Source organism: Tachypleus tridentatus, chromosome 8 (assembly GCF_004210375.1).
Source record: "Tachypleus tridentatus isolate NWPU-2018 chromosome 8, ASM421037v1, whole genome shotgun sequence".
Classification (NCBI taxonomy): domain Eukaryota; kingdom Metazoa; phylum Arthropoda; class Merostomata; order Xiphosura; family Limulidae; genus Tachypleus; species Tachypleus tridentatus.
In genome coordinates this window covers 154,692,750-154,713,004 of record NC_134832.1, presented here as the reverse complement: position 1 = coordinate 154,713,004, position 20,255 = coordinate 154,692,750, and the positions used below count along the sequence as shown (strand labels likewise).

The following is a 20,255-nucleotide window of genomic DNA, read 5'->3' as shown; positions in this document are numbered from 1 at the left end:
AAATGGTATTTCACTGACTAACTACTGCACTAACTAACAGATATGCTTCAGCCCATTCAGTGACAGCAACAAGTATGTATCAAAGACTTCTCACAGTCTATAGAAATGGAGCAGTGGTATTCATGGCTATTCTCTGTAAAGAGACCCAGTAATTTCATGTTAGAGTTTACACTGTATCACCTCACACTTTCTCTGGCCAGCACAAACACAGTACAATGCTCATACTAGTCACATGTGACCAGAAAAATTACTACTGAACGTAAGCACTGATTCAAGTTACACACTGCTACCCTCTAGTAGTTGGATTGTGCTAAGTCTGGATAATATCTTACTACAGAGATGCAGCACAGTTATAGAACGATGTCCCATGACTGTAACAGCAGTACAGCACACATTATTTAATTTTTTAACTATGCCACAGACTATGTGCATTTGTGCTACACTCCTTCACTAGTATTAGTTAGGCTTTACTCTGTTGAATAACAAAAAATGGCCATGCTTGATCAGGATTCTTCAATAGTTTTCTTCGAAGCTCACGAAGTCTTAATTTCAGCATATATTCGCCAGTAACGTTTTCTGCTTCATAGCCTGCAATAAATATCATGGAAAGAGCTACTGTTTCAACTCTCATCTTGTGTCAGGATATTCCACAAAAATTTGACTTCACTTCTGTGAGAGTGGCTTTGAGAAGTTGGTCACAAATGATTGATGGTATGACGTGAACAAGGACATTGTGAACTTCGTCACTGGTTGAGATCAATGTCGTATCTCAGCTGAGTCTATCAATGTAATATTTTTCTTCCCAATGCGGTAGAGATACTACATTTCTGTTGTTATGAACAAGCACTTTCTTGATTTCAGTTTCAAGTCTGCCTTATATATACATTCCTACACAATTTTCAGATTCTTAGACACAAGCTCAAAAGTCATGCGTCAAATTATTGTCAAAACAGACCAGTCATTACTCTGATTGCAGTCTCTTCCATTTAAGCTTTATCAGTCACTCAAAAGTAGCTGGTGCATAAAAGCAGTCGTAGGCCAGTTCTCCTTGCCTGTTTTTGGATACTAAATCCAAGGTACTGAACCAATGGAAACCTTCTTACATATCCAAACATTTATTTGTTTGCAGAAGAATAAAGATATTGTTAATTACTGCAAACAAACATCTAAAATTAATGAAGAACTTTCTTATAATTTCAGATGGAGAGTGCGAAGCCTTTTCCAAAAGTTGTACGTTTCCATCTTTCACCATCTGCTGCATTTCAGAAGTTTGTGGTCTCTCGTATTTAACCAACATGTCATTGAGTTGAATTTCCTGTGTTTGTTATCTACTGTTCAAAAGGTCCTCAGACAACAACCTTACACGTATTAATAACCATGTAATCTGCCTTTCTCCAATGTTTTATGTATGCAACGCAGGCGTTATCATTTGTGTCAGCTTATTCTACTTTGTTTAGAATGCTACAGAAAATGCTTTAAGGTGCGTAAGAATGTTCCCCACGCAATACTTTATCGTGGAACCATTGAGTATCAATTCATTGAAATTATCGATTTAAATTTTATTTCAATAGATCAAGCTAAAGCTAGTATGCATTTTGAAAAGAACAGTAATTCTGCAGTAAAAGCCTGTCTGCTCGATTTCCACTTGAGTATTAGATAGTTTCATTTTAACAACATAATCAAATATAAGAGTTATGTGTTTGACAACTTGACTTATTTTTAATCTTTGTGAGAAAATAAAAAGAATTGATAAGGTTTGAGAGAAAAAAAGCACAATTTTCCTTTAAATCAAACAAAAAGAAAACATTGTGCATGCTGGTATAAATAAGTGGATTGGTATTTTTATAAGATTATGGAATAAACTGTCAGCTTTTATTCTCTCAAGATGAACTGGTTATGATCATAAACCGGGAGGAACTGAGAAGAAATAAATACTTCAGTCTTGTAAGAAAACTTGTATTCTTTCTTGTGTGGAGAACTTCTTAAATAAAGAAGCCACCAATGTTTGTTAGTTGTTACAGCTCTCAACCTGGACTGAAATTAATGTAGTCAAAGTGATTCATTTACATAGGCAGTAAGATAAATGACATGCTGTTCACTATTCCAACCATTCAGTCTTGAAATGATTTTGAATTGGTTCTGGTATGATTTTCATGACTACTTCCCATTGTAGTTTATTGATGTCTTGATTTGCAACTGTTGAACTGATCAGCTAAATTTGGTTGTATCTTAGCTGAAGTGGTCCAGGAAGGTCCTTCAGTAACAAATGGCACAGCGGTAGTGGTAATAGACGTAAACTAATAATTTTTATTCCATATTTTATATCACATGGTATTCTATGTAAGAAATCCAGAGTTAATGCAAAAAAAAAATATGGCTGGCTGTCTTACATCGTTCACAACATTTCACAACAACCGTTGTGTAAAATAGATACTATTTATACGAAAAAAAGACAAAGTTAATAGAATGGGGCAGACTTCAATAATTTTCTGGACTACTTGTTTATATTAAAACTATATTGAAATTGAATACAAAAATTGTTGTAGAAATGCAATATTAATAAAGTCAAATAGAAAATAAATGTTAAAACCGTATATCACACTGCCAGTTAAGAGGCTTACATTAACTGACTGATCTGCATGATATAGGACGTACTATAGCTCTTTGTCAATTGCTTATGTCGTCTACCCACTATTGTCAGACCTGGAAATTGACAAGGTGATAAACAGTTTTGTCAAACAAATCACGCAATGTTTTGTCGTTAGTAATAAAGGTAATAGAGCTTGACAAATATTTCTGTCATTTAAACTTTCTATTCACTGAGTTTTTTTTCACAGCTGTTGCTTCTGAAACCAATGATATACATATGTGATGATATATAGTTACTTGTTATCACTGTCTATTTTTTCTCTGAGGGAGGGGTGATTATTTCTGCATAAATATTCTAATTAATCGAACTATGGTTCCATTTTTGATGGAATTAAGATAGTAGTCTCAACGGTATCTTTGGAATATTTAGCAGTATATGCCTCCACTGATAAGTGTTTCTTTGGAGCGACATAGTTTGCCGTTCTCTAACCAATGTACTTCCAAAACAGCCATGATGGATGATCTTAGGCTTGGATTACCTATCATCTAAACACCTACTTAAATTTATAAGTTGCCTTTTCTTGCATCTAAAACTGTTCAGCCATATCGTATCAGGTCGAAGAAATCTATTTTTGTCAGCATTTATATCACTAATTTCTCAGACATGCTGTAGTATTTGGTTCTACTAGGACTCAGCCAAAAGATAAAGAATTATTATTGCTAATAATTGCTCTTGGTATGAGTATTTTACTTGTTTTCGATGGAATGACCAGTTTCTACCTCAAGTGCAGTATTTGCCATGTAATGTGGGAGAATTTTCTGAGAGTAGATGAAATCAGTCTCAACCCATATCCCTGTCTTCCTTGATGTCAATTATAATGAAGTGTAAAGAAACTTCCTACTAATGTACATATATTATGAAGTGTAAAGAAACTTCCTACTAATGTACATATATTATGAAGTGTAAAGAAACTTCCTACTAATGTACATATATTATGAAGTGTAAAGAAACTTCATACTAATGTACATATATTATGAAGTATAAAGAAACTTCCTACTAATGTACATATATTATGAAGTGTAAAGAAACTTCCTACTAATGTACATATATTATGAAGTGTAAAGAAACTTCTTACTAATGTACATATATCATGAAGTGTAAAGAAACTTCCTACTAATGTACATATATTATGAAGTATAAAGAAACTTCCTACTAATGTACATATATTATGAAGTGTAAAGAAACTTCCTACTAATGTACACATATTATGAAGTCTAAAGAAACTTCATAATAATAGACATATATTATGAAGTGTAAAAAAACTTCCTACTAATGTACATATATTATGAAGTATAAAGAAACTTCCTACTAATAAACATATATTATGAAGTGTAAAGAAACTTCCTACTAATGTACATATATTATGAAGTGTAAAGAAACTTCCTACTAATGTACATATATTATGAAGTGTAAAGAAACTTCCTACTAATGTACATATATTATGAAGTGTAAAGAAACTTCCTACTAATGTACATATATTATGAAGTGTAAAGAAACTTCATACTAATGTACATATATTATGAAGTGTAAAGAAACTTCCTACTAATGTACATATATTATGAAGTGTAAAGAAACTTCCTACTAATGTACATATATTATGAAGTGTAAAGAAACTTCCTACTAATGTACATATATTATGAAGTATAAAGAAACTTCCTACTAATGTACATATATTATGAAGTGTAAAGAAACTTCCTACTAATGTACATATATTATGAAGTGTAAAGAAACTTCCTACTAATGTACATATATTATGAAGTGTAAAGAAACTTCCTACTAATGTACATATATTATGAAGTATAAAGAAACTTCCTACTAATGTACATATATTATGAAGTGTAAAGAAACTTCCTACTAATGTACATATATTATGAAGTGTAAAGAAACTTCCTACTAATGTACATATATTATGAAGTGTAAAGAAACTTCCTACTAATGTACATATATTATGAAGTGTAAAGAAACTTCCTACTAATGTACATATATTATGAAGTGTAAAGAAACTTCCTACTAATGTACATATATTATGAAGTGTAAAGAAACTTCCTACTAATGTACATATATTATGAAGTGTAAAGAAACTTCCTACTAATGTACATATATTATGAAGTGTAAAGAAACTTCCTACTAATGTACATATATTATGAAGTGTAAAGAAACTTCCTACTAATGTACATATATTATGAAGTGTAAAGAAACTTCCTACTAATGTACATATATTATGAAGTGTAAAGAAACTTCCTACTAATGTACATATATTATGAAGTGTAAAGAAACTTCCTACTAATGTACATATATTATGATGTATAAAGAAACTTCCTACTAATGTACATATATCATGAAGTGTAAAGAAACTTCCTACTAATGTACATATATTATGAAGTGTAAAGAAACTTCCTACTAATGTACATATATTATGAAGTGTAAAGAAACTTCCTACTAATGTACATATATTATGAAGTGTAAAGAAACTTCCTACTAATGTACATATATTATGAAGTGTAAAGAAACTTCCTACTAATGTACATATATTATGAAGTGTAAAGAAACTTCCTACTAATGTACATATATTATGAAGTGTAAAGAAACTTCCTACTAATGTACATATATTATGAAGTGTAAAGAAACTTCCTACTAATGTACATATATTATGAAGTGTAAAGAAACTTCCTACTAATGTACATATATTATGAAGTGTAAAGAAACTTCCTACTAATGTACATATATTATGAAGTGTAAAGAAACTTCCTACTAATGTACATATATTATGAAGTGTAAAGAAACTTCCTACTAATGTACATATATTATGAAGTGTAAAGAAACTTCCTACTAATGTACATATATTATGAAGTGTAAAGAAACTTCCTACTAATGTACATATATTATGAAGTGTAAAGAAACTTCCTACTAATGTACATATATTATGAAGTGTAAAGAAACTTCCTACTAATGTACATATATTATGAAGTGTAAAGAAACTTCCTACTAATGTACATATATTATGAAGTGTAAAGAAACTTCCTACTAATGTACATATATTATGAAGTGTAAAGAAACTTCCTACTAATGTACATATATTATGAAGTGTAAAGAAACTTCCTACTAATGTACATATATTATGAAGTGTAAAGAAACTTCCTACTAATGTACATATATTATGAAGTGTAAAGAAACTTCCTACTAATGTACATATATTATGAAGTGTAAAGAAACTTCCTACTAATGTACATATATTATGAAGTGTAAAGAAACTTCCTACTAATGTACATATATTATGAAGTGTAAAGAAACTTCCTACTAATGTACATATATTATGAAGTGTAAAGAAACTTCCTACTAATGTACATATATTATGAAGTGTAAAGAAACTTCCTACTAATGTACATATATTATGAAGTGTAAAGAAACTTCCTACTAATGTACATATATTATGAAGTGTAAAGAAACTTCCTACTAATGTACATATATTATGAAGTGTAAAGAAACTTCCTACTAATGTACATATATTATGAAGTGTAAAGAAACTTCCTACTAATGTACATATATTATGAAGTGTAAAGAAACTTCCTACTAATGTACATATATTATGAAGTGTAAAGAAACTTCCTACTAATGTACATATATTATGAAGTGTAAAGAAACTTCCTACTAATGTACATATATTATGAAGTATAAAGAAACTTCCTACTAATGTACATATATTATGAAGTGTAAAGAAACTTCCTACTAATGTACATATATTATGAAGTGTAAAGAAACTTCCTACTAATGTACATATATTATGAAGTGTAAAGAAACTTCCTACTAATGTACATATATTATGAAGTGTAAAGAAACTTCCTACTAATGTACATATATTATGAAGTGTAAAGAAACTTCCTACTAATGTACATATATTATGAAGTGTAAAGAAACTTCCTACTAATGTACATATATTATGAAGTGTAAAGAAACTTCCTACTAATGTACATATATTATGAAGTGTAAAGAAACTTCCTACTAATGTACATATATTATGAAGTGTAAAGAAACTTCCTACTAATGTACATATATTATGAAGTGTAAAGAAACTTCCTACTAATGTACATATATTATGAAGTGTAAAGAAACTTCCTACTAATGTACATATATTATGAAGTGTAAAGAAACTTCCTACTAATGTACATATATTATGAAGTGTAAAGAAACTTCCTACTAATGTACATATATTATGAAGTGTAAAGAAACTTCCTACTAATGTACATATATTATGAAGTGTAAAGAAACTTCCTACTAATGTACATATATTATGAAGTGTAAAGAAACTTCCTACTAATGTACATATATTATGAAGTGTAAAGAAACTTCCTACTAATGTACATATATTATGAAGTGTAAAGAAACTTCCTACTAATGTACATATATTATGAAGTGTAAAGAAACTTCCTACTAATGTACATATATTATGAAGTGTAAAGAAACTTCCTACTAATGTACATATATCATGAAGTGTAAAGAAACTTCCTACTAATGTACATATATTATGAAGTGTAAAGAAACTTCCTACTAATGTACATATATTATGAAGTGTAAAGAAACTTCCTACTAATGTACATATATTATGAAGTGTAAAGAAACTTCCTACTAATGTACATATATTATGAAGTGTAAAGAAACTTCCTACTAATGTACATATATTATGAAGTGTAAAGAAACTTCCTACTAATGTACATATATTATGAAGTATAAAGAAACTTCCTACTAATGTACATATATTATGAAGTGTAAAGAAACTTCCTACTAATGTACATATATTATGAAGTGTAAAGAAACTTCCTACTAATGTACATATATTATGAAGTGTAAAGAAACTTCCTACTAATGTACATATATTATGAAGTGTAAAGAAACTTCCTACTAATGTACATATATTATGAAGTGTAAAGAAACTTCCTACTAATGTACATATATTATGAAGTGTAAAGAAACTTCCTACTAATGTACATATATTATGAAGTGTAAAGAAACTTCCTACTAATGTACATATATCATGAAGTGTAAAGAAACTTCCTACTAATGTACATATATTATGAAGTGTAAAGAAACTTCCTACTAATGTACATATATTATGAAGTGTAAAGAAACTTCCTACTAATGTACATATATTATGAAGTATAAAGAAACTTCCTACTAATGTACATATATTATGAAGTGTAAAGAAACTTCCTACTAATGTACATATATTATGAAGTGTAAAGAAACTTCCTACTAATGTACATATATTATGAAGTGTAAAGAAACTTCCTACTAATGTACATATATTATGAAGTGTAAAGAAACTTCCTACTAATGTACATATATTATGAAGTGTAAAGAAACTTCCTACTAATGTACATATATTATGAAGTATAAAGAAACTTCCTACTAATGTACATATATTATGAAGTGTAAAGAAACTTCCTACTAATGTACATATATTATGAAGTGTAAAGAAACTTCCTACTAATGTACATATATTATGAAGTGTAAAGAAACTTCCTACTAATGTACATATATTATGAAGTGTAAAGAAACTTCCTACTAATGTACATATATTATGAAGTGTAAAGAAACTTCCTACTAATGTACATATATTATGAAGTGTAAAGAAACTTCCTACTAATGTACATATATGAAGTATGAAGTGTAAAGTGTAAAAACTTCCTACTAATGTACATATATTATGAAGTGTAAAGAAACTTCCTACTAATGTACATATATTATGAAGTGTAAAGAAACTTCCTACTAATGTACATATATTATGAAGTGTAAAGAAACTTCCTACTAATGTACATATATTATGAAGTGTAAAGAAACTTCCTACTAATGTACATATATTATGAAGTGTAAAGAAACTTCCTACTAATGTACATATATTATGAAGTGTAAAGAAACTTCCTACTAATGTACATATATTATGAAGTGTAAAGAAACTTCCTACTAATGTACATATATTATGAAGTGTAAAGAAACTTCCTACTAATGTACATATATTATGAAGTGTAAAGAAACTTCCTACTAATGTACATATATTATGAAGTGTAAAGAAACTTCCTACTAATGTACATATATTATGAAGTGTAAAGAAACTTCCTACTAATGTACATATATTATGAAGTGTAAAGAAACTTCCTACTAATGTACATATATTATGAAGTGTAAAGAAACTTCCTACTAATGTACATATATTATGAAGTGTAAAGAAACTTCCTACTAATGTACATATATTATGAAGTGTAAAGAAACTTCCTACTAATGTACATATATTATGAAGTGTAAAGAAACTTCCTACTAATGTACATATATTATGAAGTGTAAAGAAACTTCCTACTAATGTACATATATCATGAAGTGTAAAGAAACTTCCTACTAATGTACATATATTATGAAGTGTAAAGAAACTTCCTACTAATGTACATATATTATGAAGTGTAAAGAAACTTCCTACTAATGTACATATATTATGAAGTGTAAAGAAACTTCCTACTAATGTACATATATTATGAAGTGTAAAGAAACTTCCTACTAATGTACATATATTATGAAGTGTAAAGAAACTTCCTACTAATGTACATATATTATGAAGTGTAAAGAAACTTCCTACTAATGTACATATATTATGAAGTGTAAAGAAACTTCCTACTAATGTACATATATTATGAAGTGTAAAGAAACTTCCTACTAATGTACATATATTATGAAGTGTAAAGAAACTTCCTACTAATGTACATATATCATGAAGTGTAAAGAAACTTCCTACTAATGTACATATATTATGAAGTGTAAAGAAACTTCCTACTAATGTACATATATTATGAAGTGTAAAGAAACTTCCTACTAATGTACATATATTATGAAGTGTAAAGAAACTTCCTACTAATGTACATATATTATGAAGTGTAAAGAAACTTCCTACTAATGTACATATATTATGAAGTGTAAAGAAACTTCCTACTAATGTACATATATTATGAAGTGTAAAGAAACTTCCTACTAATGTACATATATTCATGAAGTGTAAAGAAACTTCCTACTAATGTACATATATTATGAAGTGTAAAGAAACTTCCTACTAATGTACATATATTATGAAGTGTAAAGAAACTTCCTACTAATGTACATATATTATGAAGTGTAAAGAAACTTCCTACTAATGTACATATATATGAAGTGTAAAGAAACTTCCTACTAATGTACATATATTATGAAGTGTAAAGAAACTTCCTACTAATGTACATATATTATGAAGTGTAAAGAAACTTCCTACTAATGTACATATATTATGAAGTGTAAAGAAACTTCCTACTAATGTACATATATTATGAAGTGTAAAGAAACTTCCTACTAATGTACATATATTATGAAGTGTAAAGAAACTTCCTACTAATGTACATATATTATGAAGTGTAAAGAAACTTCCTACTAATGTACATATATTATGAAGTGTAAAGAAACTTCCTACTAATGTACATATATTATGAAGTGTAAAGAAACTTCCTACTAATGTACATATATCATGAAGTGTAAAGAAACTTCCTACTAATGTACATATATTATGAAGTGTAAAGAAACTTCCTACTAATGTACATATATTATGAAGTGTAAAGAAACTTCCTACTAATGTACATATATTATGAAGTGTAAAGAAACTTCCTACTAATGTACATATATTATGAAGTGTAAAGAAACTTCCTACTAATGTACATATATTATGAAGTGTAAAGAAACTTCCTACTAATGTACATATATTATGAAGTGTAAAGAAACTTCCTACTAATGTACATATATTATGAAGTGTAAAGAAACTTCCTACTAATGTACATATATTATGAAGTGTAAAGAAACTTCCTACTAATGTACATATATTATGAAGTGTAAAGAAACTTCCTACTAATGTACATATATTATGAAGTGTAAAGAAACTTCCTACTAATGTACATATATTATGAAGTGTAAAGAAACTTCCTACTAATGTACATATATTATGAAGTGTAAAGAAACTTCCTACTAATGTACATATATTATGAAGTATAAAGAAACTTCCTACTAATGTACATATATTATGAAGTATAAAGAAACTTCCTACTAATGTACATATATTATGAAGTGTAAAGAAACTTCCTACTAATGTACATATATTATGAAGTGTAAAGAAACTTCCTACTAATGTACATATATTATGAAGTGTAAAGAAACTTCCTACTAATGTACATATATTATGAAGTGTAAAGAAACTTCCTACTAATGTACATATATTATGAAGTGTAAAGAAACTTCCTACTAATGTACATATATTATGAAGTGTAAAGAAACTTCCTACTAATGTACATATATTATGAAGTGTAAAGAAACTTCCTACTAATGTACATATATTATGAAGTGTAAAGAAACTTCCTACTAATGTACATATATATCATGAAGTGTAAAGAAACTTCCTACTAATGTACATATATTATGAAGTGTAAAGAAACTTCCTACTAATGTACATATATTATGAAGTGTAAAGAAACTTCCTACTAATGTACATATATTATGAAGTGTAAAGAAACTTCCTACTAATGTACATATATTATGAAGTGTAAAGAAACTTCCTACTAATGTACATATATTATGAAGTGTAAAGAAACTTCCTACTAATGTACATATATTATGAAGTGTAAAGAAACTTCCTACTAATGTACATATATTATGAAGTGTAAAGAAACTTCCTACTAATGTACATATATTATGAAGTGTAAAGAAACTTCCTACTAATGTACATATATTATGAAGTGTAAAGAAACTTCCTACTAATGTACATATATTATGAAGTGTAAAGAAACTTCCTACTAATGTACATATATTATGAAGTGTAAAGAAACTTCCTACTAATGTACATATATTATGAAGTGTAAAGAAACTTCCTACTAATGTACATATATCATGAAGTGTAAAGAAACTTCCTACTAATGTACATATATTATGAAGTGTAAAGAAACTTCCTACTAATGTACATATATTATGAAGTGTAAAGAAACTTCCTACTAATGTACATATATTATGAAGTGTAAAGAAACTTCCTACTAATGTACATATATTATGAAGTGTAAAGAAACTTCCTACTAATGTACATATATTATGAAGTGTAAAGAAACTTCCTACTAATGTACATATATTATGAAGTGTAAAGAAACTTCCTACTAATGTACATATATTATGAAGTGTAAAGAAACTTCCTACTAATGTACATATATTATGAAGTGTAAAGAAACTTCCTACTAATGTACATATATTATGAAGTGTAAAGAAACTTCCTACTAATGTACATATATTATGAAGTGTAAAGAAACTTCGTACTAATGTAAATATATATTATGAAGTGTAAAGAAACTTCCTACTAATGTACATATATTATGAAGTGTAAAGAAACTTCCTACTAATGTACATATATTATGAAGTGTAAAGAAACTTCCTACTAATGTACATATATTATGAAGTGTAAAGAAACTTCCTACTAATGTACATATATTATGAAGTGTAAAGAAACTTCCTACTAATGTACATATATTATGAAGTGTAAAGAAACTCCTACTAATGTACATATATTATGAATTATAAAGAAACTTCCTACTAATGTACATATATTATGAAGTGTAAAGAAACTCCTACTAATGTACATATATTATGAAGTGTAAAGAAACTTCCTACTAATGTACATATATTATGAAGTGTAAAGAAACTTCCTACTAATGTACATATATTATGAAGTGTAAAGAAACTTCCTACTAATGTACATATATTATGAAGTGTAAAGAAACTTCCTACTAATGTACATATATTATGAAGTGTAAAGAAACTTCCTACTAATGTACATATATAATGAAGTGTAAAGAAACTTCCTACTAATGTACATATATTATGAAGTGTAAAGAAACTTCCTACTAATGTACATATATTATGAAGTGTAAAGAAACTTCCTACTAATGTACATATATTATGAAGTAATAAAGAAACTCCTACTAATGTACATATATTATGAAGTGTAAAGAAACTTCCTACTAATGTACATATATTATGAAGTATAAAGAAACTTCCTACTAATGTACATATATTATGAAGTGTAAAGAAACTTCCTACTAATGTACATATATAATGAAGTGTAAAGAAACTTCCTACTAATGTACATATATTATGAAGTGTAAAGAAACTTCCTACTAATGTACATATATTATGAAGTGTAAAGAAACTTCCTACTAATGTACATATATTATGAAGTGTAAAGAAACTTCCTACTAATGTACATATATTATGAAGTGTAAAGAAACTTCCTACTAATGTACATATATTATGAAGTGTAAAGAAACTTCCTACTAATGTACATATATTATGAAGTGTAAAGAAACTTCCTACTAATGTACATATATTATGAAGTGAAAAGAAACTTCCTACTAATGTACATATATGAAAACTATGAATTATATAAAGAAAAGATCCTACTAATGTACATATATTATGAAGTGTAAAGAAACTTCCTACTAATGTACATATATTATGAAGTGTAAAGAAACTTCCTACTAATGTACATATATTATGAAGTGTAAAGAAACTTCCTACTAATGTACATATATCATGAAGTATAAAGAAACTTCCTACTAATGTATATATATTATGAAGAGTAAAGAAACTTCCTACTAATGTACATATATTATGAAGTGTAAAGAAACTCCTACTAATGTACATATATTATGAAGTGTAAAGAAACTCCTACTAATGTACATATATTATGAAGTGTAAAGAAACTTCCTACTAAAGTGTAAAGAAACTTCCTACTAATGTACATATATTATGAAGTGTAAAGAAACTTCCTACTAATGTACATATATTATGAAGTGTAAAGAAACTTCCTACTAATGTACATATATTATGAAGTGTAAAGAAACTTCCTACTAATGTACATATATTATGAAGTGTAAAGAAACTTCCTACTAATGTACATATATTATGAAGTGTAAAGAAACTTCCTACTAATGTACATATATTATGAAGTGTAAAGAAACTTCCTACTAATGTACATATATTATGAAGTGTAAAGAAACTTCCTACTAATGTACATATATTATGAAGTGTAAAGAAACTTCCTACTAATGTACATATATTATGAAGTGTAAAGAAACTTCCTACTAATGTACATATATTATGAAGTGTAAAGAAACTTCCTACTAATGTACATATATTATGAAGTGTAAAGAAACTTCCTACTAATGTACATATATTATGAAGTGTAAAGAAACTTCCTACTAATGTACATATATTATGAAGTGTAAAGAAACTTCCTACTAATGTACATATATTATGAAGTGTAAAGAAACTTCCTACTAATGTACATATATTATGAAGTGTAAAGAAACTTCCTACTAATGTACATATATTATGAAGTGTAAAGAAACTTCCTACTAATGTACATATATTATGAAGTGTAAAGAAACTTCCTACTAATGTACATATATTATGAAGTGTAAAGAAACTTCCTACTAATGTACATATATTATGAAGTGTAAAGAAACTTCCTACTAATGTACATATATTATGAAGTGTAAAGAAACTTCCTACTAATGTACATATATTATGAAGTGTAAAGAAACTTCCTACTAATGTACATATATTATGAAGTGTAAAGAAACTTCCTACTAATGTACATATATTATGAAGTGTAAAGAAACTTCCTACTAATGTACATATATTATGAAGTGTAAAGAAACTTCCTACTAATGTACATATATTATGAAGTGTAAAGAAACTTCCTACTAATGTACATATATTATGAAGTGTAAAGAAACTTCCTACTAATGTACATATATTATGAAGTGTAAAGAAACTTCCTACTAATGTACATATATTATGAAGTGTAAAGAAACTTCCTACTAATGTACATATATTATGAAGTGTAAAGAAACTTCCTACTAATGTACATATATTATGAAGTGTAAAGAAACTTCCTACTAATGTACATATATTATGAAGTGTAAAGAAACTTCCTACTAATGTACATATATTATGAAGTGTAAAGAAACTTCCTACTAATGTACATATATTATGAAGTGTAAAGAAACTTCCTACTAATGTACATATATTATGAAGTGTAAAGAAACTTCCTACTAATGTACATATATTATGAAGTGTAAAGAAACTTCCTACTAATGTACATATATTATGAAGTGTAAAGAAACTTCCTACTAATGTACATATATTATGAAGTGTAAAGAAACTTCCTACTAATGTACATATATTATGAAGTGTAAAGAAACTTCCTACTAATGTACATATATTATGAAGTGTAAAGAAACTTCCTACTAATGTACATATATTATGAAGTGTAAAGAAACTTCCTACTAATGTACATATATTATGAAGTGTAAAGAAACTTCCTACTAATGTACATATATTATGAAGTGTAAAGAAACTTCCTACTAATGTACATATATTATGAAGTGTAAAGAAACTTCCTACTAATGTACATATATTATGAAGTGTAAAGAAACTTCCTACTAATGTACATATATTATGAAGTGTAAAGAAACTTCCTACTAATGTACATATATTATGAAGTGTAAAGAAACTTCCTACTAATGTACATATATTATGAAGTGTAAAGAAACTTCCTACTAATGTACATATATTATGAAGTGTAAAGAAACTTCCTACTAATGTACATATATTATGAAGTGTAAAGAAACTTCCTACTAATGTACATATATTATGAAGTGTAAAGAAACTTCCTACTAATGTACATATATTATGAAGTGTAAAGAAACTTCCTACTAATGTACATATATTATGAAGTGTAAAGAAACTTCCTACTAATGTACATATATTATGAAGTGTAAAGAAACTTCCTACTAATGTACATATATTATGAAGTGTAAAGAAACTTCCTACTAATGTACATATATTATGAAGTGTAAAGAAACTTCCTACTAATGTACATATATTATGAAGTGTAAAGAAACTTCCTACTAATGTACATATATTATGAAGTGTAAAGAAACTTCCTACTAATGTACATATATTATGAAGTGTAAAGAAACTTCCTACTAATGTACATATATTATGAAGTGTAAAGAAACTTCCTACTAATGTACATATATTATGAAGTGTAAAGAAACTTCCTACTAATGTACATATATTATGAAGTGTAAAGAAACTTCCTACTAATGTACATATATTATGAAGTGTAAAGAAACTTCCTACTAATGTACATATATTATGAAGTGTAAAGAAACTTCCTACTAATGTACATATATTATGAAGTGTAAAGAAACTTCCTACTAATGTACATATATTATGAAGTGTAAAGAAACTTCCTACTAATGTACATATATTATGAAGTGTAAAGAAACTTCCTACTAATGTACATATATTATGAAGTGTAAAGAAACTTCCTACTAATGTACATATATTATGAAGTGTAAAGAAACTTCCTACTAATGTACATATATTATGAAGTGTAAAGAAACTTCCTACTAATGTACATATATTATGAAGTGTAAAGAAACTTCCTACTAATGTACATATATTATGAAGTGTAAAGAAACTTCCTACTAATGTACATATATTATGAAGTGTAAAGAAACTTCCTACTAATGTACATATATTATGAAGTGTAAAGAAACTTCCTACTAATGTACATATATTATGAAGTGTAAAGAAACTTCCTACTAATGTACATATATTATGAAGTGTAAAGAAACTTCCTACTAATGTACATATATTATGAAGTGTAAAGAAACTTCCTACTAATGTACATATATTATGAAGTGTAAAGAAACTTCCTACTAATGTACATATATTATGAAGTGTAAAGAAACTTCCTACTAATGTACATATATTATGAAGTGTAAAGAAACTTCCTACTAATGTACATATATTATGAAGTGTAAAGAAACTTCCTACTAATGTACATATATTATGAAGTGTAAAGAAACTTCCTACTAATGTACATATATTATGAAGTGTAAAGAAACTTCCTACTAATGTACATATATTATGAAGTGTAAAGAAACTTCCTACTAATGTACATATATTATGAAGTGTAAAGAAACTTCCTACTAATGTACATATATTATGAAGTGTAAAGAAACTTCCTACTAATGTACATATATTATGAAGTGTAAAGAAACTTCCTACTAATGTACATATATTATGAAGTGTAAAGAAACTTCCTACTAATGTACATATATTATGAAGTGTAAAGAAACTTCCTACTAATGTACATATATTATGAAGTGTAAAGAAACTTCCTACTAATGTACATATATTATGAAGTGTAAAGAAACTTCCTACTAATGTACATATATTATGAAGTGTAAAGAAACTTCCTACTAATGTACATATATTATGAAGTGTAAAGAAACTTCCTACTAATGTACATATATTATGAAGTGTAAAGAAACTTCCTACTAATGTACATATATTATGAAGTGTAAAGAAACTTCCTACTAATGTACATATATTATGAAGTGTAAAGAAACTTCCTACTAATGTACATATATTATGAAGTGTAAAGAAACTTCCTACTAATGTACATATATTATGAAGTGTAAAGAAACTTCCTACTAATGTACATATATTATGAAGTGTAAAGAAACTTCCTACTAATGTACATATATTATGAAGTGTAAAGAAACTTCCTACTAATGTACATATATTATGAAGTGTAAAGAAACTTCCTACTAATGTACATATATTATGAAGTGTAAAGAAACTTCCTACTAATGTACATATATTATGAAGTGTAAAGAAACTTCCTACTAATGTACATATATTATGAAGTGTAAAGAAACTTCCTACTAATGTACATATATTATGAAGTGTAAAGAAACTTCCTACTAATGTACATATATTATGAAGTGTAAAGAAACTTCCTACTAATGTACATATATTATGAAGTGTAAAGAAACTTCCTACTAATGTACATATATTATGAAGTGTAAAGAAACTTCCTACTAATGTACATATATTATGAAGTGTAAAGAAACTTCCTACTAATGTACATATATTATGAAGTGTAAAGAAACTTCCTACTAATGTACATATATTATGAAGTGTAAAGAAACTTCCTACTAATGTACATATATTATGAAGTGTAAAGAAACTTCCTACTAATGTACATATATTATGAAGTGTAAAGAAACTTCCTACTAATGTACATATATTATGAAGTGTAAAGAAACTTCCTACTAATGTACATATATTATGAAGTGTAAAGAAACTTCCTACTAATGTACATATATTATGAAGTGTAAAGAAACTTCCTACTAATGTACATATATTATGAAGTGTAAAGAAACTTCCTACTAATGTACATATATTATGAAGTGTAAAGAAACTTCCTACTAATGTACATATATTATGAAGTGTAAAGAAACTTCCTACTAATGTACATATATTATGAAGTGTAAAGAAACTTCCTACTAATGTACATATATTATGAAGTGTAAAGAAACTTCCTACTAATGTACATATATTATGAAGTGTAAAGAAACTTCCTACTAATGTACATATATTATGAAGTGTAAAGAAACTTCCTACTAATGTACATATATTATGAAGTGTAAAGAAACTTCCTACTAATGTACATATATTATGAAGTGTAAAGAAACTTCCTACTAATGTACATATATTATGAAGTGTAAAGAAACTTCCTACTAATGTACATATATTATGAAGTGTAAAGAAACTTCCTACTAATGTACATATATTATGAAGTGTAAAGAAACTTCCTACTAATGTACATATATTATGAAGTGTAAAGAAACTTCCTACTAATGTACATATATTATGAAGTGTAAAGAAACTTCCTACTAATGTACATATATTATGAAGTGTAAAGAAACTTCCTACTAATGTACATATATTATGAAGTGTAAAGAAACTTCCTACTAATGTACATATATTATGAAGTGTAAAGAAACTTCCTACTAATGTACATATATTATGAAGTGTAAAGAAACTTCCTACTAATGTACATATATTATGAAGTGTAAAGAAACTTCCTACTAATGTACATATATTATGAAGTGTAAAGAAACTTCCTACTAATGTACATATATTATGAAGTGTAAAGAAACTTCCTACTAATGTACATATATTATGAAGTGTAAAGAAACTTCCTACTAATGTACATATATGAAGTGTAAAGAAACTTCCTACTAATGTACATATATTATGAAGTGTAAAGAAACTTCCTACTAATGTACATATATTATGAAGTGTAAAGAAACTTCCTACTAATGTACATATATTATGAAGTGTAAAGAAACTTCCTACTAATGTACATATATTATGAAGTGTAAAGAAACTTCCTACTAATGTACATATATTATGAAGTGTAAAGAAACTTCCTACTAATGTACATATATTATGAAGTGTAAAGAAACTTCCTACTAATGTACATATATTATGAAGTGTAAAGAAACTTCCTACTAATGTACATATATTATGAAGTGTAAAGAAACTTCCTACTAATGTACATATATTATGAAGTGTAAAGAAACTTCCTACTAATGTACATATATTATGAAGTGTAAAGAAACTTCCTACTAATGTACATATATTATGAAGTGTAAAGAAACTTCCTACTAATGTACATATATTATGAAGTGTAAAGAAACTTCCTACTAATGTACATATATTATGAAGTGTAAAGAAACTTCCTACTAATGTACATATATTATGAAGTGTAAAGAAACTTCCTACTAATGTACATATATTATGAAGTGTAAAGAAACTTCCTACTAATGTACATATATTATGAAGTGTAAAGAAACTTCCTACTAATGTACATATATTATGAAGTGTAAAGAAACTTCCTACTAATGTACATATATTATGAAGTGTAAAGAAACTTCCTACTAATGTACATATATTATGAAGTGTAAAGAAACTTCCTACTAATGTACATATATTATGAAGTGTAAAGAAACTTCCTACTAATGTACATATATTATGAAGTGTAAAGAAACTTCCTACTAATGTACATATATTATGAAGTGTAAAGAAACTTCCTACTAATGTACATATATTATGAAGTGTAAAGAAACTTCCTACTAATGTACATATATTATGAAGTGTAAAGAAACTTCCTACTAATGTACATATATTATGAAGTGTAAAGAAACTTCCTACTAATGTACATATATTATGAAGTGTAAAGAAACTTCCTACTAATGTACATATATTATGAAGTGTAAAGAAACTTCCTACTAATGTACATATATTATGAAGTGTAAAGAAACTTCCTACTAATGTACATATATTATGAAGTGTAAAGAAACTTCCTACTAATGTACATATATATATGAAGTGTAAAGAAACTTCCTACTAATGTACATATATTATGAAGTGTAAAGAAACTTCCTACTAATGTACATATATTATGAAGTGTAAAGAAACTTCCTACTAATGTACATATATTATGAAGTGTAAAGAAACTTCCTACTAATGTACATATATTATGAAGTGTAAAGAAACTTCCTACTAATGTACATATATTATGAAGTGTAAAGAAACTTCCTACTAATGTACATATATTATGAAGTGTAAAGAAACT

At 27.1% G+C, this 20,255-nt stretch overlaps 1 protein-coding gene across 1 annotated transcript in view; it reads right to left on the bottom strand.

Annotated features, from left to right (window-relative positions):
- Positions 1 to 460: 460 nt before the first annotated feature.
- Positions 461 to 20,255, bottom strand: part of LOC143224049 (zinc finger MYM-type protein 1-like) — a 61,367-nt gene continuing 41,572 nt past the window's right edge. The window contains exon 3 of the mRNA XM_076452511.1: positions 461 to 588. Within this exon, the coding sequence (XP_076308626.1) occupies positions 461 to 588 (128 nt within the window). The remainder of the gene's footprint in view (positions 589 to 20,255) is intronic.